This window comes from Crocodylus siamensis, chromosome 6, assembly GCF_052110815.1.
Source record: "Crocodylus siamensis isolate JL-2025a chromosome 6, ASM5211081v1, whole genome shotgun sequence".
Lineage (NCBI taxonomy): Eukaryota > Metazoa > Chordata > Crocodylia > Crocodylidae > Crocodylus > Crocodylus siamensis.
In genome coordinates, this window is record NC_143400.1 from 17,981,295 (window position 1) to 18,002,706 (window position 21,412).

At 56.9% G+C, this 21,412-nt stretch overlaps 1 protein-coding gene across 1 annotated transcript; it reads right to left on the minus strand.

Moving 5' to 3' along the window:
• Positions 1–3,259: 3,259 nt before the first annotated feature.
• SLAMF8 (SLAM family member 8) lies at positions 3,260–12,831 on the minus strand. Its single transcript, XM_090051970.1, has 5 exons — positions 12,564–12,831; positions 10,494–10,820; positions 9,131–9,433; positions 8,071–8,184; positions 3,260–4,521 (listed from the first exon to the last, which is right to left on the minus strand). Exons 1-5 carry the CDS (start codon positions 12,601–12,603, stop codon positions 4,463–4,465), a joined length of 843 nt encoding a protein of 280 aa, XP_089908096.1. The 5' UTR covers positions 12,604–12,831; the 3' UTR covers positions 3,260–4,462.
• Positions 12,832–21,412: the final 8,581 nt, after the last annotated feature.

Consider the following 21,412-nt stretch of genomic DNA (forward strand, 5'->3'; position numbering starts at 1 on the left):
GGGCAGAGCTGGGAAATACACTAAGGCAGTGAAGATTGCAAAGGAACGGGCTCCCTCGAGGTTCAACGTTTGCCCTTGCTCCAAGCCATCTGCCTTTTAGCCCGATAACCTAGTGATTCAGGCCCTTGTCCAGGGAACAGGAGACCCAGAGGCTAGGCCCTGCCCACCTGGAAGAGGTATGAACCTGCATCTTCTGTTTCCCAGCAAAGTGCTAGCCAGTGCCCTGACCCCTGCCCAGCCTAATATGCAAAAGTGCCAGGTGCAAGAGGGACTCCAGCCCCTGTTACTGGAGGTGGGGCCAGGGAGCATTACAGGGCTGCAGCCTGGTGCAGGCAGCTGGGTCAAAGCCGGCGACAGGGGAGTAAGCAGCCAGGGGAAGACAGGGGCTGCAGGGAGCAAGTTGCATGGCAGTGGTCAGCAAAGGGCAGAGCACTGGCCAGACAGTAAAGTAGTGGCTGCAGCGCAGCTTAAGAGACTGTGGCCCATCAGGGAAAGATCAGGGCAGGAAGCCTGCCGATGGGTGCAGGAGGAATCCCTGTGCCTCTTAGGCAGGGGGCAGGCCAGTGGCTGGAAGGGGCAGAGTTGGACATGGGATCTAAACAGGGCGATGGGCTGAAAAGGGAGGCTGGCCCAGGCTGTGGTAACAGAAGGCGCTCAGGAGAAGGAGCTTGTCAGGAGAGTAAGTCTCTGGTCACAGTACGTTTTCATGGATGCTTATAACTGAGCCACGAGGCATGGGAGCACCCAAGGAGTGGAGGGAGGTGAACTGCAGGCGGCTCATGGCAGGGCCCAGAGAAATAGAGATCTCCTCACTGGGAGATCGCTCCGGTTAGGGATGGCCCTGCCTCAGGCAGGCGGTTGGATGACATGACCTCTGGAGCCCTACTTTTCTATGAACTGAGTTTTAAGCCCCGTATTCAGGGTTTTGATAGAGTCAAGGGGTTTTGGAGGGACACACACTGCCTTGTGGACAGGTGCGTATATTGTAACTGGTGTGCAATATGTTTCTATGGTGGGTTAAGGAGGCAATGATCAGTGACCAGAAGGTCTGTGTGTGAATATATATATATGCCTTTATATTTATATATATATGTGTATATATATATATATATATAGAGAGAGAGAGAGAGAGAGCTATATACAATTAATATAAAGACATATATTTGAAAAAAAAAAAAACTGGCAGGGGAAATACCATGATCATCAAGGTGTTTTTTCTATTAGCAGGAGAAAACCATGAACATGGCAGGGGTAGTACCCTGACCAAGAAAAATGCATAGTTAGTCTTCCACTTTCACTTCCAGTGGGAAGATCTCGGCTATACGCTGACTTTATGGAAATGGGAAAGTCCTCTCCAGCTTGCTCCTGCAGCCGCACAGCTGAGGGCAAGTGAAAATCTGGGGCATTCGAACCTCAAGTCCAGGCTTGGGCCTGCACCTAGGATTCCCCGCAAAGGATTTGGAAATATCTGAAGCCCCATGCCGGGGTGGTGGATGCTTGCCGGTTGGCAGCAGGGCCACATATGATTCTTGAATGACTCGCACGGATTTGGAATTGATTTGGCTGATTTGACTTGGGATGTGAAAAGCAGTCCTTAAAAAAAAAATCCACAAAACAAGGCTTCTGGACAGGCAGCCTGGCTGTGTGAATCCCAACAGGCATGGTAGGTGACCCTCTGCCATGGGCAGGAGAGAAACTGGGCTCATATGACCCCAGCTAGGTAATTACCAAGCCTCTTCTTAAAGACCCCCAGGGTAGGAGCCAGCACCGCTTCCCTTGGAAGCTGGTTCCAGATCCTAGCCGCCCTGACTGCATAAGATTTAGCCCATGGAAGAGCAGATGGGCTCTTGGAGGGCTGGGAGAGTCCTGGTGGTGGGGTGCTCCAGGGGGACAGAAGCTGGATACCTGCTCCAGCAGCAGCAGCAGATGGAGCTGGTGGCACTGGAGAGGAAGAGATCCCTCCTCAGACTGCTGGCAGGTTGTAGCCACCACTGATACCATCCTCAGTATGTCATGGAGCAAGGGCGACACTACAGAGGTGGTCTGGACTATTCTCTGCTGCAAGTCCTGTCTGGCCCCATGGCATCAGGCACCTCTGAGAGCACAGGGCCTAGGTCCCTGCTGTCCCAGAGCTGGGCTGCCACCTCCTGCCACATCTCTTTATTCAGAGCAGTTACTCACCCCACTTCTCACTATGCACCTCACTGCCAGAGATGTGTGGTTATGCAGAAGAGGCCTGGGACACCAGAGATTGTCATCCCAGCTTGGAGGGGCTGGGGGAGTCCTTGGCCACAGACTGGAGCACCTGAAAGGTGCAGAGGACTTTGAGTCCATGCAGTGAGGCCAGCTGCCATGCCTGGGGTTGCGGACCCTGAAGCAGGGTGAGGGCCCTGGGGACTTGCCCTCCCAGGTGCCAATGGTGCAGGCAGGTGCTGCTCCTCCCAGGGCCTCACCTGCCTCTGTCACAGTGCCAGTGGAGGAGGCTGCAAGTAGGAGAGCCCAGCGCCTCTATGGCTGGCCCTGGGGAACCAGGCCACAACATGAGTGAACTGTAAGTGGGCACAGCTGCCCCTTCTTGTTCATGGCATAGGAGCAGTGCCTGCTGACAGACAAATAGCCATCCTGCAGAGGCCACTCGAGGGTAATGTCCATCCCATCCACGGCACCCAGGACATGGAAGACGTCAGCAATTTGCAGGCACTCCCATGAGGTCTGACTCCAGGGGCCGTGACGTGCAGGAACGGTGATGAAGTTGGGTGTTGGGCCTGAGGACAGCCAAGAGATGGTGCAGGACCCTAGAGGGTCAGAAGTGGCTCGTGCCCGTGGTTGGGGCAGTGGACCCCTGGAAGGACCCCAAGGCCAGTATGGGTTTGGGAATGTGCAGGTCTGTCTGCCCCAGCAACCAGCTGGGCTTCTGCTTTTGCAGTAGTCCACACCTATAAGGGCAATACAGCCCACACACACAGAGGAACAAATTGACCTCTGTCAGCCACGGCATTCATAGGACCTGGTCCCTTTACACTGACTAGGATGAAGGCTGCTCGGTGGCTTCCCTGCAGCCGCCCTGTGCTGAGAACACCATTCCCCTGCCTCCCATGGCCCTGTCTTGCAGACCTGGGCACACCGCACATCCTTAAAGAGCCCACAAATGCTGTCCCACTTGGCTAGTTGCTTTTGAATGTGCAGCAGACCCCTGCCCAGCAGCACAGGGAGCACCCGCTGCCCTCTTGAAAAGGCAGACACACACTCAGCACGGATCTGTTTTTACACTTTGATTTTAATACACAATTACACAGGTTTTGCATGGATCTCACCGGTGTACTTGGATTGTCTTAAATTAGCTATTTACAACACGAACAGCTACTTCTGACAACGTTTTTGTTTTACAGGTTGCAGTTACCGAGACATATCTGTACGTAATTCACTGTAGAGAAGGGGTGGGGGGCACAGGTGTGTGCAGCTGTGTGAGTACATGTAGTCCTTTTGCAGCTCTACTGCGCAGCTACTGGGGTAGATCCCAAAGCCCTGAGGAAATCCCAGAGCAGTTTCTGGACAGCTCCAGGCAATATTTTCCAATTCTTAGATGCCCTTGTCTTTTGAAAGTGTTTAGGAAGCGGGGAGTCTTGGGCAGCATGGCTCTCCCTCAATTATCACCTACTTCTTGGGGCCTGCGTTTACCAACAAGCTCAGACTTCCAAGGACTCAGTGTCCACTCCTGGGTACCAGTTACTTAAATTGGGGCCAGATCAACAGCAGCACTCAGGACCCAGTGTACCCTCAAAAGGCCAAGCTTTTCTGGTAGCATGGCCCCGTAGCCCTTTGGGCCTTACCTTTGCTACAGAATAAGTCCTCTGGCTCCACAGAGCTGATCCCGAGCAGACTCCTTGTGAAGCCAAGGAGCCGGCAGAGGGAGGTGAGGACTGTGATCTGCTAACTCATATGAAACCACCGACTGCCTTGTCTTCCAGGATTGTCGGTCTCCTGCCTTGGCTTGCTTGAGTTACAGATACGTCTGCTGGCAGCAGTGCCCCGGAGCACGCTTGGCAGAAGGCTATTCAGAATATGCACAGCCAAGAGATGTTGACAGAAGCCCATGAAGGCACATGGGGGGGGAAAGCAGTTCAACAAAAATGTCCCCTGTTGTGAGATGTGGGGGAGCAAGGACTGCACAAGAAGTGTGTGTGATGGCAGTGGCTGCTGGGAGGCAGAAGGATCCCCCAGGCCCTGAATAATGCTGCCTTGGCTGCAAATAAGTCCATGCCGGGATGATGACCTCTGATCCCAGTCGCCTCTCATCCCGAAGGTGAAGGAAGGAGCCAGCCTCCCTCTGAGCTGTGCAGGAAACAGGGAGGATACAGTAATGCATGCCCCAGGAGCCTTCTGCTGCTTCCTCAGTGAACACAACGGGGGGCTGCTTCTTCTGGGAACACGGGTCCCCCTGCTCCCGCACTGCAGCTGGGTCCTAGACGGGGACTGGCTCTGCCTCGCGGGCATCTGCCAGTGACGCTATTCTGTGCTTCCCTGTGGACAGAAAGAGCCAGCATCATTCCACTTGCTCCCTGCATTGGCAGAGCCATTTCTCCCTCCACGGGCAGGGGGCACAGCCAATGGACAAGCACTGGCCTGGGCAGAGACCCTGGTGATCGGGCTCTGAGTGTTGTGGGAGGAACAGCACCCACGGGTGCGCTGACGGAGATGTTGCTAGACAGCAAAGGTGACATTCTGTTCATCTCTGTATTGGATGTACATGGCATTTGGGTTGTCTAAGTGCCCAGGCAGCTACTTAAGCACGGGCTGGTGCTTTGTTCCCAGCCACTGGCCTGTACACATACATGACCATGCTTGGCCACACAGTCGCACAATCTGGGCAGCAGCGGGGGCACAGACACAGCCCCGTTGTGGGTGCTTAGTAGCCTCAGACACCAAGAAAGAGAATCATCCAAGGCCATAACTACTGGGCTTAGCCTCAGGAAGGCAAAAAAAACTGTGTGTCCCCTTACCCTGGTGGCTGAATGACCAGGGCATTTACCTGGGGAGCTGGAGGTCCTGAGTTCTGGCCCCTGTTTCGATGAAGGGGTTTGAACTGAGCTGTCTGAGGCTTCCCAGCCCACACCAGCCATTGCTCGGCCTCCTCCCCAGCCCAGCCCTCCTTTTGGAGCTGAGCCACAACAGCCATTGGGAAAGGGTGGGGGCAATGCAAGGAGAATCTCGTGCCTCCCTGGGAAGAAGGGCCCCAGCTCAAATCCAGCGTCTCTTCCTTTCAAGCCAGCAGCTGCCCCACTGAGCTACAGGCCCTCTAGCTTATGCCTTTCTTCCTGGTCCCATATAGCTCCCTCGGGCCTTCCTGCCCTGGCTGCCCAGAGGGCCATTTCAAAAGGAGAGCTGGAGAGGGGCTGGTAGTGGCTGTTCTGTGGTGTGGAGGGTCTAGTGCTGTGCAGACAAGTCAGGGAGACCCAGGTTCAAACCTCTTCTAGGTTGATGGGGCAGGACCTCCAACTTCCTAAAGGAGTGCCCGGCCTGCGCTGTGCAGGAGATGACATAGGAGGTCTCTTCCCTCCTATGCCCAGTCTGGGGGAGACATAGTCCTGCAGGATCATGTAGCCAGGGTCAGAATTGCAGCCAGTGTGCAAACGGTACTGTGGGCATGGCAGGGTGACCAGGCTGTCCCTAATTAAGCAGGACAGTCCTGCCACGGGAACCTCAAGTCCCAGTCCTAGGAAGCATGACCCCAGCACAGCACGTGTCCCGGACTCACAGTGTCGTGCAGGGATTGAGAAACAGTAGGTTTCCCCTGGCAGGCTGGCAGCGTTCCAGCCTGCAAGGGGCTGCCGGGAGCAGGATGCAGGGGACAATACGTGTGCTCCTGCGCACATGCACCTGGCCAGGAATACAACAAGGTATTACTTGGACGAGGGGGTAAAAAGCACCCTGCTCAAACTTGCTGATGACATTAAGATGTGGGGGGATGTGGGCACACTAGAAGGGAGGAATAGGCTGCAATCAGACCTAGACAGGTTACAGGGGTGGGCGGATGAGAACAGGATGGGTTTCAACACTGACAAGTGCAAGGTGCTGCACCTGGGGAGGAACAACCGGCACCATACCTACAGGCTGGGGAGCTCCCTTCTTGTCAATACAAAGGCAAAAAAGGATCTTGGAGTCATCATTGACTCCAAGATGAACATGGGCCGGCAGTGTGGGGAGGCAGTCAGGAAGGCCAACCACACCTTGGCATGCATCCACAGATGCATCTCGAGCAGGTCCAAGGAGGTGATCCTCCCCCTCTATGCGGCACTGGTCAGGCCGCAGCTGGAGTACTGCGTCCAGTTCTGGGCGCTGCACTTCAGGAGGGATGTTGACAGCATGGAGAGGGTCCAGAGGAGGCCACTCATATGATCAGGGGGCAGCAGGGCAGGCCCTACGAGGAGAGGCTACGGGACCTGAACCTGTTCAGCCTCCACAGGAGAAGGCTGAGGGGGATCTTGTGGCCTGTTACAAACTAGTCAGAAGCAACCAGCAGGCACTGGGGGAGTCGCTGGTCCCCCGAGCACTGCCAGGAGTGACCAGGAATAACAGTCACAAGCTGGCAGAGGGTAGATTTAGGCAAGACATCAGGAGACGAGACTTCACGGTCAGGGCGGCTAGGGTCTGGAACCAACTTCCAAGACAAGTGGTGCAGGCTCCTACCCTGGGGGTCTTTAAGACAAGGCTTGACAATCATCTTGCTGGGGTCGTTTGACCCCAGTACTCTTTCCTGCCACGGCAGGGGTCGGAATAGATGATCTGCTCAGGTCCTTTCCGGCCCTAGAAACTATAAGGCAGCATGGAGAACAGCTCCCTGCAGGTAAGTCTATGGGGGCCATTGCAGGGGATGGAAGGGAGGGCAGATCGAGGCCTCTACTGTGAGAGAGGGAGTGGGGCAGGGGCTGGGGGCACTGCCCAGCCAGGACAGTACAAGGGCCAGGGCAGGGAGTGGGACAGAGCCATGGGTGTCTTATCCAGGGGGTGGAGAGCATTGGGGGAGGGTGCATGCCCCTCAGATTCATGCGTGGAACAGGGGCAGATGTGGGTGTCCTGGCCTGCTGCCCTGCTCCTGGGGGTCCCACACCAGCCATGGCACCATGGTGAGGTGCCCCCTGCCCACCTGGCAGGGATGGCGTGGAGTTGTGCCCCCTGGTGCTGCCAGGTAGGCAGGGGACCCACAGCCAGTGTGGGGCTCCTGAGGGAAAGGCAGGTGGGAGCCCTGAGCCCACATCGGGCAGCCTGCACCCACCCCCTTCCCACTCCGCTCGGGTCCAGTGGCGGGGAAAGCAGGCAGGAGGCTGTGTCCTACCTTCCCCTTTTGAAATGGTGATCACCCTAGGGCACAGAGACAACCAAATTTGGATTCTTGGATAACCAGGAAAGAACAAAATGGGGCCCCAAGAGACTCCTCTGAAGTGTCTGCTGGCCTCGGGCAGGGAATAAGATGCTCCTGGGCCAAACCAGTGAACCTCATGGCTGACCGAGCAGGGCACTGAGTCTTGTGGATGGGTCCGTGCCTCCAAGTGAGCTCTAATCCCCGCAAGAACCTTACTTGCAAGCCCCGTGGTGTGGCTGGACTCAGCCGACTGGTGGCAGGAGAAAGGTGTCGGGTGGGAACGGAGCAGCAGGCTAGCACTAGTGCGCTGTGGGGATGGGGCAAGGGCTGTGGGGGCTGCAGTCCAGCCTGGTGGGAGAAGGACCCTGAGTGACTGGAGGACACATGGTTTTATTTACAGGGGACTCTGGCCAGGGTCTGGGTGGCAATGTCAGCCCCAGCCACCAGGCTCCTGGCTGTGTCCTGGCCCTTGGGAACGCAACCCGTGCATCCAGGGGCACGATTCTTGTCTCCGCTTTCTAAGGACGCGGTTTCGATGCACGGAGCACAGCTGCGCGCTCTGAGGCTCTGGCTGACAGCAGCAGCTGCTTTCCGTGTGGGAGAGCGGCATGCGCACCGTGCCTCCCTTCCTGCTGTCCGGCATCTGCACCCTGCCCATCGCCGCGGGGCTGTGCCGGGGCCCAGCTGCTGTCCCCACAGGTGGCTCCTACCTGAGTGCTTCCAAGAGTGGATGATCCCCATGGCGACCAGGGATATGGCGAGGACAGCGAGGGGCAAGGCAATGAGCAGGATGTCCCTGTAGTCATGCGTGATGGCCCCCACACCTGGGGACAAGAGACCCACATGGTCAGTGCCGCGAGGGCGGATGGGCAAGGAGCCTGTAAATGCGCGGGTGCTGGGGCTGTACAGGGTGGCACAGTCGCACTTGGCACTGAAAGCCTCACAGCTCAGCAGGGCAGGTGGGCACCAGGACCTGACCTCAGCCTTTCCTTGGCACTGCCAGCTGCCAGGTACAGAGCCAGAGCCCTCCCCTCCCACAGCCCCCCGCTGCTGAGCTGGGCCAGTCACCAAGAGGCATGGAAAAGCAGCTGCAGACGGCGCCGAGGAGTCTCCCCCGCCCTCCCTGGAGTGCCAGGAGCCAGCTGGGGCGGCAGGAAGGGCAGGGGAAACGAGTTCCTCCCGAGCAGAGGCAGGCAGGGCTCCTCGTGCAGTGCTTGTGGCCTCTTCCGCGGGCTTTCCCCATGACAAGCGAGACTGGTGTTTGCAGATGCCAGCACCACCCCAGGGCACAGAGAGGGGTAGCCATGGGGCTGGGCCCTGGTCCACCTCTGGCGTCTCAGTGGACTTTGGTGCAATTCGATTTTACCCTGCTCAAGTCCCGAAACCACAAATTCCTCTGATTTTGTAACACCTGGTTGCCTGACTTGCAGAAAGGTGGTGAGGAGGAGGACCTACCCACCTTGGGCATTAACAGATTCCCAAGGACTTGAGCAGGGTGGAATCCATGCTGCTGAGGAGGGCGCTGAGCCCTGCGCACCAGCCAGCGCCCTGCCTCACTACTGTGCTGCGCAGTCTCACACTGCTGGTGCGGGGAAAGCCTGGGCTCTCCCGGAGACACGGCCCTGGGAGGGCTCCTCAGCAGGGGACCGCCGGATGCACAAGCCCCCTCCTGCTACCTGGATGTGCAGCCAGCTTCCACTGCAAGTCCCAGCCCTGCCTGGGGATCCCCTGGGTCCAGAGGGGTGCACCGAGCTTACGACTGCCACGTACCTTCTTCCTTGTGGCAGTGCTTCCACGGGACGATGGTCACGGAGACTTGGCTGACAGCATTGACTGCGGTGCAGGTGTAGCAGGCCATCCTGTCTCCAGGACCCAGCTGGACTCGCAGGACGTGGCCAGCCTCGAAGAGCGAGTGGGTGCCTGCGTGGAGCCGTGCCGCCTCCGCACGCCTCCAGCTGTAGGTCACGTTGGTGCCCTTCGAGGCACCGCAGGTCAGAAACACCTCGCAGGCCCCAGCAGAGCTGTTTTGGCCCGTCGATGTGAACACCTGCACGGCCACCTGGGATACCACCTCTGCACGGGGGGGCGGGGGATAGTGGGGGTCAGAGCCAGCAATCTCCCACTGGCCAGGCCGAGCCCGCACCCACACCCACATGCACACCAGGGGGACCACAGCAGCCCCAACGCGCCCCATAGGGGTGAACACTTATGCATGCTCACATCCTGGATTCAAGCCCCAAATTCGGCGCAGTGTGGGGCAGGGGGTGCTGTGCCCCGCTGGGCATGGCTTCCAGCTCTGGCCTTGAAACCCTGAATCTGGGGAGGAGGAGAAGGGGGCGGGGGTTGAGCAGGGCTGGGACAGGTCACAAAGGCACCTGTGTCCTCTCACCATGTCATTGGGACTCCCAGCCACTTGGGGCCAGCAGAAGGCCCATTGAGGGGGGCTGCAGGAGCCTCAGGACAGCAGAAATGAAGGCCGGATGGAAGTCATGGCCCCAGGTTCCCCGATGCTCCCCAAGCGCAGGCTTGTAAGAGGGATTATCTCCTGGCGACAGCAGGGTGGGCTCAGCCCATCCCTGGAGGTGTCCCCACGTGAGGCCAGGGCACTGGCAGTGTCAGAAGTGCTGTGTGCCCCTGGGGGGATGCTGGCAGCCTGGGCAGGGCCCAGTGCTGGGTGCTTGGGGACTTTCTCTCGCTCCAAACAACCCAATGGGTGATGCCATCGCTGCCATCCCTGCAGCAGAGCTCAGGACAGGCCCCCAGTCTGGGCCACAGCTTCTTCACCCTCCCAGCATCAGCTCCTGTCAGAGGCCTCCCCCGCAGGACATCTCTGCCCCGGGTGCTGCCCCCTGCCAGTCACACTTGGGCTGGCTCACGCTGCCCAGGTGAGCTCAGCTCAGGTCACTGGGATTTGACCTCCGGGATCAGTATTGTGATGGCAAATACCCAGGGCTGTCTGTCTTGCAACTGCAGAAGCTAAGGTGGGGCCATGTACTGGGCAAGGAGCCTGGGAGATGGGGCCTGCCGTGGCACCAGCACACACACAGGGAAGATGAAGCTGGGCATCAGCAGCGAGCACAACCCGAGTCCCAGCCCTCTACCCTCCTGTGACAGGGCATAGGTGCCACGGTACCGTAGACAGCGAGGTGAAGAGTGTGAGTCTCAATATGCCCCCTCGTGTTCACCAGCAGGGCGGAGAAGGTCCCATTGTCTCCCAGTTCAACCTGGCTAATCTCCAGGGTGAGGTTCTTGTGGAGCCGGCTCCGGCCGTGGAAACGGGACTGGTACAGGGTCTCAGATGAGCCGCGGAAGAAGGTGGCCACCAGCTCTTCCTTGGGGGACAGGTACCTCCAGATGGCGTCCCTGACCTGGAAGCCCGGCGGCACGTCCACGGGCAGCAGCACCGGTCTCCCCACGATGCCTGTCACCTGCACGGAGCCGTGGGCTGCAGCCAGCAGTGCTAGGACGAGGAAACAAGAAGATCCGTTCATAACAGGCTGGGGGGGGAAGGACTAGCTCCGAAGCAGCGTCTCCAGCAACTCTTGTCTCCCCAGATCCACAGGTCCTCCATGAACTATGATGGATGACTGTCCTGGACACCCACACCATCTCCCTGTGGGGGCTTCCCCCTGGTCTCAGGGCCCTTTCCATCCCTCCTCCTGGCATTCCCAGCTGCCTCCTTCCTTTCCCATTCTCTCTCTCCACCTGCCCACATGCTGCGCCTTCGCAGCCTGCCCAGAGCAAAGGCAGGGGGTCAGCAGGCGCCTTCCCCTGCAGCCAGTCCTGCCCTGGGACGGGGCAAGCAAATGCCTATCAGCCCTGCAGACCCATGCAAGATCAGGCTTTCTCAAGGCATGAGCAGCTCATAGAGTAATGTCAGCAGACCTGAAGAAGACACTGCAGTCGGCAGCACATTCAAACCTGCCCCAGCCGTGCAGCTGGTCCAATAAACACTGTTGCCCACAAAGATCCTTGTGACTCAGAAAACACCTTTTAGAGCCTGCTTCACTCCCCAGCCCGTTCTTAACCTCTTGGGCACTTTCCATCACTGGGGACCTCAGAAGGACACGCACACACTTGCAGGTCTCTTTGAAGATGCCTCTCTGGCACTTGGCAGCAGCTGCGATTGCAGAGGAACCAGAAGAGCAGCCCTTGCTTCGCTTCTCAACCATGCCATGCTTGAGCATTTTCCTCACCAATCCTCTTAAAGCTAAAATGTCCTAAACCCTGCTAAAGACAAATTCCAGTCTCCCCAGAGGGACAGAATTTGGCATCGTACTTTGAATCCTAGCCAGAAGTTTCTTCCCCAGTTACAGCCGCACTGTGAAATAAGACCCGTTCCCCATTTCCCATTGAAGCCCCACCCCATCCCACTCGGCCATTCTGCTAGTTTGTCCTCCCCGAACCTCCATGCTTCTCTGCCCCCGTCTCTCTGTTGCTGCCCGGGACAGGAACTCGGAGATCCACTCCGCAAAAGCGTCTGGAGAGAGGGATCTGCCCTCAGCAGCACCCGCGCCGTGCAGTTTGCAAACATTTGTGCGAGCAGAGTCCTGTTGCTGAGACCATTCCCAGACAGGGAAAGGGGGAGATAACCCCGGGACCCTGTACAAGCCTGTGAGTGAGCCCATCCCGCTCTGCTCCTGCGCATGCTGGTCCTGGCAGTGGGGGACTGCCTTCTCCCAGCAGGCCCCTGCATGGGGTGACTAAGCCTCTCCCCCGTGGGGAGCATGATGTTGGCATGTTACCAGCATAACACACATGTCCTATGCTAGCAGGAGACAGGGCAGGTCAAAGCAACACCTTGCACACACAGCCAGGGGCTCACAGACATCCAGGTGAGCCTGTACACACCGACTGGCCAGGGCACGCTTGCTGAGGGGTGTACGTAGCCCCGCAGAGCACACCCAGCTGCCCCTGCCCCACTCCACTTGGTCCCAGCGGCAGTCAGCACCTAGATCCCACACGTGCCAGCGGCAGAGCTGGCATGCACACGCACACATCCAGGTGGGGCATTTTCCTGCAGCGGTGGCAGGTGAGTCACCACCGCTCTCCCCAGTCACTGGTTGCGGTGTGGTCGCAAGTGCGGTGGCTGACTCAGGAGCTGGGCCAGGCTGAGCCGGGGCAGCCACCGCTCTCAGCCGTGCCTGCGATGGGGGCTCCGAGTGCAGAGCCTGGGGCAGGGTAAGGCGATGCCAGCGCTTACCTTGGCAAAGAAGCAGGGTCAGCAGGAGCCACACTGCCATCTCACTGGTCCCGAGCTGCCTGCTGTGCAGCAAGAGGAGAAACTGCAAAGTCCTGCTGGCCTGGGATGGCTGGGCTTTCCCACAGGAAATCCCCTCTTCTTGGCCGGAGGGAATCTGGAGGCGTCACTCAGCCTGCTGCAGAAAGCAGAAGTGAGCAGCTGCCTTCCAGCCAGGGTTTTCAGGAACAGCAGGCCAGATGTGGGAAGCTGATCTCACCCCAGCCCCAGCCCCAGGACAGGGCTGGGGGCAGGCTGTGCTGTACAGGCATCAGCCACATTGCCCCGTGGACCCCTGCGCAGCCCATGCTGGGCCCGGGGGGGAAGGAAGAGGCCCATCACGCAGCCGGTGCTCTGAGCTAGGACCCTCCTCTACTCCAGCTAGCTCCAAGTCCTGTACTGCCTTCTACCCCAGCCAGGCACCTTCTGGCCCTGTACAGCCCTGTATTAAGCACCACGACTATAGTTTCATAGTTTCATAGTTGGTTGGGTCGGAAGGGACCTGAGCAGATCATCGAGTCCGACCCCCTGCCACGGCAGGAAAGAGTACTGGGGTCAAATGACCCCAGCAAGGTGTTCATCTAGCTTTGTCTTAAAGACCCCCATGTTCTAGGTTTATAATGGGGTACAGAGGCTCCAAGTTGGGCTCTGGGCTGGGCACCTGGCACTGGCACTGAAAGCAGGATGGTCTGGATAGTGTTTAGCCCTGGGTGTTGTCTTGCCCTGGGGGAAGCTACGTCTCCTGGCAGTGGAAAGTCCCACGGGGCCGGGGTAGCAGGGTTGTTGACTGCCACCCTCCCGCTGGAGCTCCAGGCTGTTCAGATCCCTCAGGTCCAGGTCTGACTGGGAAGACACAGCCCGGCCCTCCAACCTGGTGCCTCGAGTATGCTCTCGGCAGCCCGCACCGTGCCCTTCCACCCTGGCTGAAGCTCATGACTGTGCACTGCTGCCTTCACCCCTGCACATGCCTGCCCAGTGCCAGCAGAGGGATGTGGGGGTGTGAGAGTGGCTCTTGGGGCACTTTGGAGCCAGCTGTGGTTACTGCTACCACTAACGAGACAGCATGGCACCCTGGACTGGGTTTGAGCAGCCACCAGGCATGGGGGGTCCATACAGACACTGTATGCCAGTGGTGCTCAATCTTTTGACCCTATGGGCCAGATGAGTTGCCTGGGACCAGTCCACAGGTTGGATGGGGCCCTGGCGCCCAACACCTCCCCTTCCCACCTCCCATGTGCTGGCTTTGAGCACCTGGCACTACCTCCTCTCGGCCTCCGTCCGCCATTGCTCCCCCGGCCCAACTGGATGATGTGGGTCAGGGGCTGAACCCCCTTGCTGTATGTTGTCACATAACAGGGGCCAGGCCCTGGCAGCTAAAGCTGCTTCTGTTTGGTTGGCTCCTTGATTTGTGTTAACAGCACTGGAGCAGCACACCCCTGCCCGTGCCAAATTCCTGGAAGTTGCCCGCTGAACCCCGGCGGTGGCTGAGAGTCCATGCAGTTTTGGGAGCCATCTGCAGTCCTGTTTGGGATTGCACAACAAGCGTTGCCCCAACTTCATTAGTCATTTCTGAGAAGACTCAGTCATTCCATCACAGAGGGAAGTTGTTGTCTGGGGTTATCAGCGTTGGCATCGCCACTGTCCTTGTCTGGTGGTATTGATGTGTTGTCAGTGTTGACATCTCAGGAACTCCAGTGACAACAAGTCACAACCAGAAGATTTGAACACCAACTGTGTCTTAAAAAACAACCACAGGCCCCTTTCGGTGACAGTTAAGAAAATGAACTAGGGGTGCTAGTTCGGTGGCAATAACAAATCCAGGATATACAACAGGTGCAAAAAAAAACTTGGCCAATCTCCAGGGTGAAGTTCTTGTGGAGCTGGCTCTAGCCATGGAAACGGGACTGGTACAGGGTCTCAGATGAGCCCCAGAAGAAGGTGGCCACCAGCTCTTCCTTGGGGAACAGGTACCCCAACAGAAGGTGCCCGACACCTTGGTGGGCCACCCAGAAGATGTCCCCCTAGCTGCCAGTAGTCAGCGCAGTAAGTGTGGTGCCGAAGCATGGGAATACAAGGAGTGTGAATTGAAATGTGCTATCGTACCACCAACACCAGAATGCTAAATTGCAAAACCAGATTGTAAAGGAACTGACTTTAGCTATAAAAAGGGCTGTAGTAACCACTGAGACTCACTTTACCTCATACTAATACTAGAATGATAGAATTTAGGATTATGAACCAAGGCAAACCAATGCAGAAATTAGCAGCGACTGAAATGCCACTTGAGATGCATGAAAAACACAACTGAGGCAGTGACACCTGTAAAAACTTTGGGCTTCTTACTTTGGGGCTTTATACATGTTCTAATACTCATACATTTAGGTTTTAGTGGTATTATGTATCAGTATATAATCAGTACATTAAAATCTGTTATCACTGTAGATGAGGGGCAGGCAATTATTTTGGGCAGAGCGCCGCTTACTGAGTTTTGGCAAGTCATCAAGGGCCACATGACAGGCAGCCAGGGACAGATAACTATTAATATTCTAAATTTTTTAGGGGCCCTGCGCGCCGGATAGAACGGCCTGGAGGGCCGCATCTGGCCCACGGGCCGCATTTTGCCCACCCGTTGTAGATGGTTTGTTATCATTGCATAAATGAAGTATTATGAGCAGGCCACTCCTCTCAACTTCTAATGATGCTCCTGGCATGAAATGCCTAATTGGAAGTAATGACAAGTAACCAGAAGATTCAGAGGCACGAACATGGTCAGCGAGGACCTCGGCCCTGGATCCCACACCCAGGAAGGCGCACTCTGGCCATGTGGCCTGAGCCCTGCCTGGAGAACCTCTCCCCGGGGGATTCACACAGGAGAGCCATTATCCCTCCTCATTGTTGCGTGCAGGGGCCTGTGGCTGAATGGGTGCACTGCTCAGCAAGACACCAGCTTCAGTGTCTAGACTCCCTCTGTCTTTAATGGAAATGTTGGTTTTCCACCTTCCATTCTTTCGACAGCTGCTCCCAGCCTCTGCATCAGGGATGCTTACCCATTTTCCACTCAAGGGCCGCCTTGGAAGATGCCAGCTCTTCGCTTTCACTGATTCCTTGACTATGGTAAAAATACTGGAGTAATTCGTTTGCTGCAAAGAACTCAGAAAACCCACAGCCAGTCGAGATCTTCTGACACCCCGGTTCGTATTGGGGTTACCTCATGAACCATATGTAGCTGTTGGTACCTCTAACAGGGCTGACATTGTATGGCACCTTGCAGCATCCTTAAAAGGATCTCATGGCACCCCAGGCCCCAGAGCACCCTGGGTGAGAACTACTGCTTGAATCCTGGGGTGCACGTGCTGCCAGGTTAAAAGCACCTTAATAAGCAGACATGGAGGCCCAGGCAAATGCCTCATCTGGAAAGCTGGCTCCTCCTCTAGAAGATACAGCCAGAGCAGATATAAATATTTCCGCTGGTTCCTCTTCTGAAACCAGATAACAAATTCTGCAGCAAAATTGCTGAGCTGACAACGGGCAGGAGATGCAGAAGGAAGCAAGCGGCCAGCAGGCACTTCTGCATGGCTGCTCTACCCAATACCCAAGGGGCACCCAGGTGCACTCAGGCAGGCCATAATAGGGTCCTTCCACATACACCGCATGCTACCTGTACTCTGGCAGGTCCGCCTGCTTGATGCGGTGAATGACAGGGTTGGGAAGAATGTCACTGCGTGCCCATGAGTCTGAGTGTGCCCTGCATGTCATGCTGCAGCTGTGCTTTGTTCTTTCTATTAAACACTGTGTGCTGTCTGTATTTAGCTTTTATTAGCTAATTATTAGGCTCAGGTGCTTCTATTCTTGTCAGCAGTTTGATGGCAACATGGCACCAATGCTGTGGGCTTTGTGTACGCTGTGCATAATTGCTAGCAGCAGTGGTCAATTGCTGCAAAGCCTTGCCAAGGGCTCTCGTCCTGCCCTGAATATCCCAGGGGATGGTGCTAGCTTGAACTTCGTGGCACGGCTGGCACCCAGGTCTCAGAGGGGGCCTGCTTTAGGCCATGCCTTGTGGGCCACTTCACTCCCTGCTGCTGCTGTCCCTGGCAGACCCATGGGGGGGATATTGATCCCTTCAATTGGAGATGGAGTGCCTCTTAGAGTACTGTCTGGGTTACAATAGCAAAGCAGGTACACAAGCGCTGTGGGAGGTGTAGGGACTCTCCTCCCCCTGGAAGCAGAGCCAGACCACCAATGGCGACTTAACCATATACCTTTTAATACTGGGAACATAACAGACATAAATCAGGGGGTATAGTGGACACTATAGTGCCCCACAGGGGCAGGACTCAACAGAGGTTAGACACTTACAATCACTGACAGAAAACAAGGTTAATAAAATATAAAACACAAACAGCAGAACAAACAATACTGGTCAGTAAAATATAAAAAGGCACAAAATGCAAAATGTCAAAGAAATATAGGGCCTTGGCACCTGGAAGGGGGAAAACACAATGGCTCCTTTCCACTGCAAGAAGATTTGCTCCTTGTTATCTCACTCACCCTAAGTCACCTTAGCTGGGACTTGAATTGAAATATCCCACTTGGTAAACAGAAACACTGCCACACAGCCACCCCTGGTGACACTGCTCTAGCCTGCTAGGGGTCTTGACCTTCCTGGAGCCCGGCCTCACATCGAGCTGCCTGGCCCCTGATTGGAGGAGCTGGAAACCTCTCAGGTCACTGCTCAGATCCTTGCAGGAGTGGGGGAGCCTCTCCTCCTGGCTGCAGCCTCTCCCAGGGGATCCTGGAGCCCAGTGGGAAGGGGGGCTCTCCTGCCGGCCGCACTGCTGAGGGTCCCACTGCTGCCTGCAGGTCCTGCTCTTTCAGGCTCTTCTGGGGCACTGCTCCTGCCCTGCTGGCTCAGCTCTTGCCAGCTCTGTGAAGCTCCTTCCTTGCTGTTCCTCACTGGTCTCTCCCCTGAGTCAGCCACTCTGCCCCTTTTATCCCCCTCCAGGTGACCCAAGGGGCCAATTGGGACACAGGGGGGAGCCTCTGGGGCCTGACTGGTGCGGAAAGAGAATCCCAAGTCCTCCAGTCCTTCTGCCCTTTCAAAACCCCTGGGCCAGGTCACTGCCAGCCAGCCCGTCACACTATTCTGGGGCATGTGCCATGCACCGAGGACACCAGTTCTCTGGGGAAAGGCAGAGAGATACATGGGCTGGCTTGAAGCGCTGGCAGGGTGCCCTTGCCCAGAGGAAGTGGGTGCAGGCAGCCGAGGCTCCCATTCCTTAGGCTGTGAATGCAGATGGGACTGTCCCAGGCCTGGGGCTGCAGGGGCCGTGCCGACGGGTGCCAGGTGCAGGAGGCGTAGCAACAGTGCAGGGAGGTAGCCAAGAAAGCAGGCACATGGGGCTAAACACATCAGAAGGAGGCAGCCGCTATTCTGGGGGTACAGGGAAGAATCAAGTGCTCCCCTCTTTGCGTGGTGGCTGCTGCAGCAGCGTGAGCTCCCTCAGCGCTGCCGTTTTGGTGCCGCTCTGAATCGGAGCCTGGCACCAGTGTCCTGCTCCCCTCCCAAGCGAGGCTATGGGCATTCGGTGTGTGAACCCCACCCCAGTTACGGACTGAGCTGCACCCAGCTGGAGGGGCTGTGCACGCTGTGGACAGGGAAACTTCCTGGTGGCAACAGGGCCACCCCGGCCACTGAGCAGGGGTTTGAGGACCTACATTTGGGGCTTAGGTGCCTAATGCAACCCTGAGGCCCCTCAGTTGCCAGGCGGTGCCTCCCCACTCACAGGTGCCTAACCCGGAGTCCATCACAGCATGGCTCTGCAGCCATCCCCAGGAGCCACCCACAGGCAGGGCACAGGCTGAGCCCAGAGGAAGGCTTGGAGCAGTTGGTATTTCCAGGCTGGGGGTGCTGGGGGCAGGACAAGCTCAGGAGCCCTGGCTGGCACATGCTGCCACCCCATGTCCAAGGGCTGCATGTCACCGCACCTCCAGCACAGCTCAGCAGGCAGGGCCCCCCGGGGAGACGCAGCGTCCTCTGGCGAGAGGGGGTCTGCTGGCGTGGGGCACCCCGTCTGAGCATGACAAACCAAGCTGGTGAAAGCACGCTTCCACTAGGCAGACTGCGCCCACACCAGGTGTTTCTTTGGCAGAGACACAGCTGCTAGCAGCCATCATCTTCCATCTTTTTGGATGAAAGATTGTAGCAGCGTCCCTCCTGACACCCTCTGGTGAAAGGTGTTTTTGGCTTTCTTTGGAGGCGTTGAGGATTGGCTTCAGCCACGCCTGGGGACCTGACTGCATTGTGCCAGTGCCCCTGGCTTGTTATGCCTCCCTTCAATGCCAAGGCCTGGGGTGGGGGTCACCCGTGCTCGATGCTTTGGGCCAACGTGCCTTCTGGTTATGTGATGGGGGGATTGTGTTGGTCTAGTAATAGGTTAGACAAGGATTTCTATGGGGTGGTTTGGTGGTGATGATCCTGCCTCAAGTGGGGGTTTGGACTAGATGTGACCTCCAAAGGCCCCTGCCAGGCCAGATGGGCTGCGATTGTGTGAACACAAGCTGGGGGAAGAGTCCCACAGGGGTCAAGGATTTCTCAGAGGACTTTAACAGGCCTGGCAGAGGCAAGGGGAAGAGCCATGGCAGTTCTTGGAGCTGGTGTTCCTGTTTCTAGCACAACTCGGGAAGAGCACGCGAAGGCCTTGTATATGTGCTGAAATCACTATAGGATGCAGAAGTGAAACCATCAGAGGGCCACATCAGAGGAACAAAAAGGGAGGGGGGGTGAAATTTGCCCCAGGTCCTGGACCCCCAGCCTCAGAGAGAACAAGCCCTGGTGAATGTGAGGTCCCACAGTCAGACAGTGTTTTGGGGATCCTGCAGCAATTGTAGGCAACAGGGTCTAGACTGTGCCAAGACCTCCCAGTAAACTTCAAAGGGTGCAAAGGGAGTGGAGCTGGGAAATGCACAGGATCAGCCCAGCCATGAGCTAAAGACAAAACTGTGTCAAGCTGCTTCTTAATTGACCTTCAAAGAGGTGGAAGGTTTTATTTTGTGGTTGCCTGGGCAGGACAGAGCATGAGTGCTGGCTTATAGCAAGAAGTAAGACTCATGTTGTAACGAATGGAAATGAAAAATGAAGCACAGTAGAAACATTCAAAACCCTCAGCACTTTGCTGGGGTTCACCCACTCTGGTCACGCTGTCAGTGGGGAAGTGGTCTTCATTGCGTGTAACCATCATTCTCAGAAATCCTTTAAAAGTGGAGAGCAAAGGGCCAAGCGTTGGCCTGATCTCCTGCACTCAGGCGAGAGAAGGGAAAGGGCAGGTGCAAGACAAGCAATTGTGGAGAGCAAAAGGGGCGACTCAGTGTATCAGTGCCTGGACTCTGAGGTCAAGAAAATCCTCAAGGCAAAGGTGCTGTTATTGTTCTCCAGGCTTTTCAATACAGCGTTGTGGAAGGAGATGCCTGTGCAGCCTGACCTAGCGTGTGCGCACCCCAAACAAGGGTGACTGATTGGTCACTTTGCCTGGGTGAGGCTGGCATGGGGTTGCTCCTTCCTGCTGGAATATATATCCATTTGTGGGGGTCCAACAGGCCGATTGGACTTGGCACCAGGTGGAAGCTGCTGGCAGTAAAGACCAAAAGTGGCAAGCCCCGTGGTCCGGTGACAGCAGCCTCCTGGCTGGAGCTGGTACCGCGACATGATATGGAGAAGTTCTCCCTACACAAGGCCTAAAGCGCTTTCCTGACCTGCCGGCCTGGTATGAGGGTATGCAACTACTTGCAGAGCTGTGTCGCATGCCACATGCCCCAGCTGACAAACCTCCACAAAGGCCTTCATGCCACCTCGGGAAAGGCTGCCTGCCTTGGACAGACTGTGGCCGGGGGGGCTTGGATCCAGGGAGACAGACACCCGCTAAGCTGGACTTTCCTTGGAGCCAACAGCTGGGGAGCTCTGCAGCCCCCTGGCACGACCCCGCTCCAGCTGAGGTCTCACTAAATAAAATCCTTCTGTGGTGGGAGAGTTGCCTGGGGAAGTGAGGTGCGTGCCTTGATCCCAGCTGTGCAATGCAGCTGGACCTAGCAGGGAGCGGCACGTCTGCCTGTCACCCCAGCCCCATGATGGGCAGTGGGAAACGCTAAGGACAGTCTGAGGGTTTTAGGGATTAACGTTAGGATTAGGGTTTTCTGATAGGTAGTGGTGAGGGTTAGTCTTTAGGATTAGCAGTAGGATCAAGCTGTTGCCGGGGTTATGCTGAGGGCTTGGAGTTAGCATTGGGCTGCAGTTAAATTTAGGATTTGCACTAGCTGTGCAGTTTGGGTGAGGTTCAGTGACAGGGCTCGAGCAGTGGTACTCCAGCTTTCTGCTCTGCAAGTCGGATGGGCAGCGCCCGATTCATCCGTAGGCCAGATCCAGTGTGTGGGGCAGGCATGGCAGGCCTCAATCCATCCATATGGAGGGGTGGGGGGCAGCTGGGGCCCAATCCAGCTGTGCTGAGGGAGGGAGGCACGGCCTGACCCCAACTGGGCTGTACGGGGGGGAAGCAGGTATGGCTCAGCTCTGACCTGGCCATGCCGGGCTTGGGGATTTGGCAGAGGGGAAGGAAGGGGAGTATTAATGCCCCCACCCCCACCAAATTTCCCAACCCACGGGAAGCCCCGTGGGCCACATGCTATGGCTCCATGGACTGGGTCTGAACTGCAGGCCGGGGTGGATCACCCGTGGATCAGGGCTGGGCTCGGTCTGTGGGAGTTGAGATGAATGCTGTGCTAGGACAGGATCAGAATTAGGCTTGTGGACTGCTTTTGGTTTA

Excerpts from the sequence above, each read along its gene's own strand:
- SLAMF8 (XM_090051970.1), bottom strand. The coding sequence starts at position 12,603 with ATGGCAGTGTGGCTCCTGCTGACCCTGCTTCTTTGCCAAG. Across the intron at positions 9,434-10,493 it reads TCTTCACCTCGCTGTCTACG|AGGTGGTATCCCAGGTGGCC; the intron begins GTACCGTGGCAC and ends CCCCCCGTGCAG. Across the intron at positions 8,185-9,130 it reads GCACTGCCACAAGGAAGAAG|GTGTGGGGGCCATCACGCAT; the intron begins GTACGTGGCAGT and ends TCTTGTCCCCAG.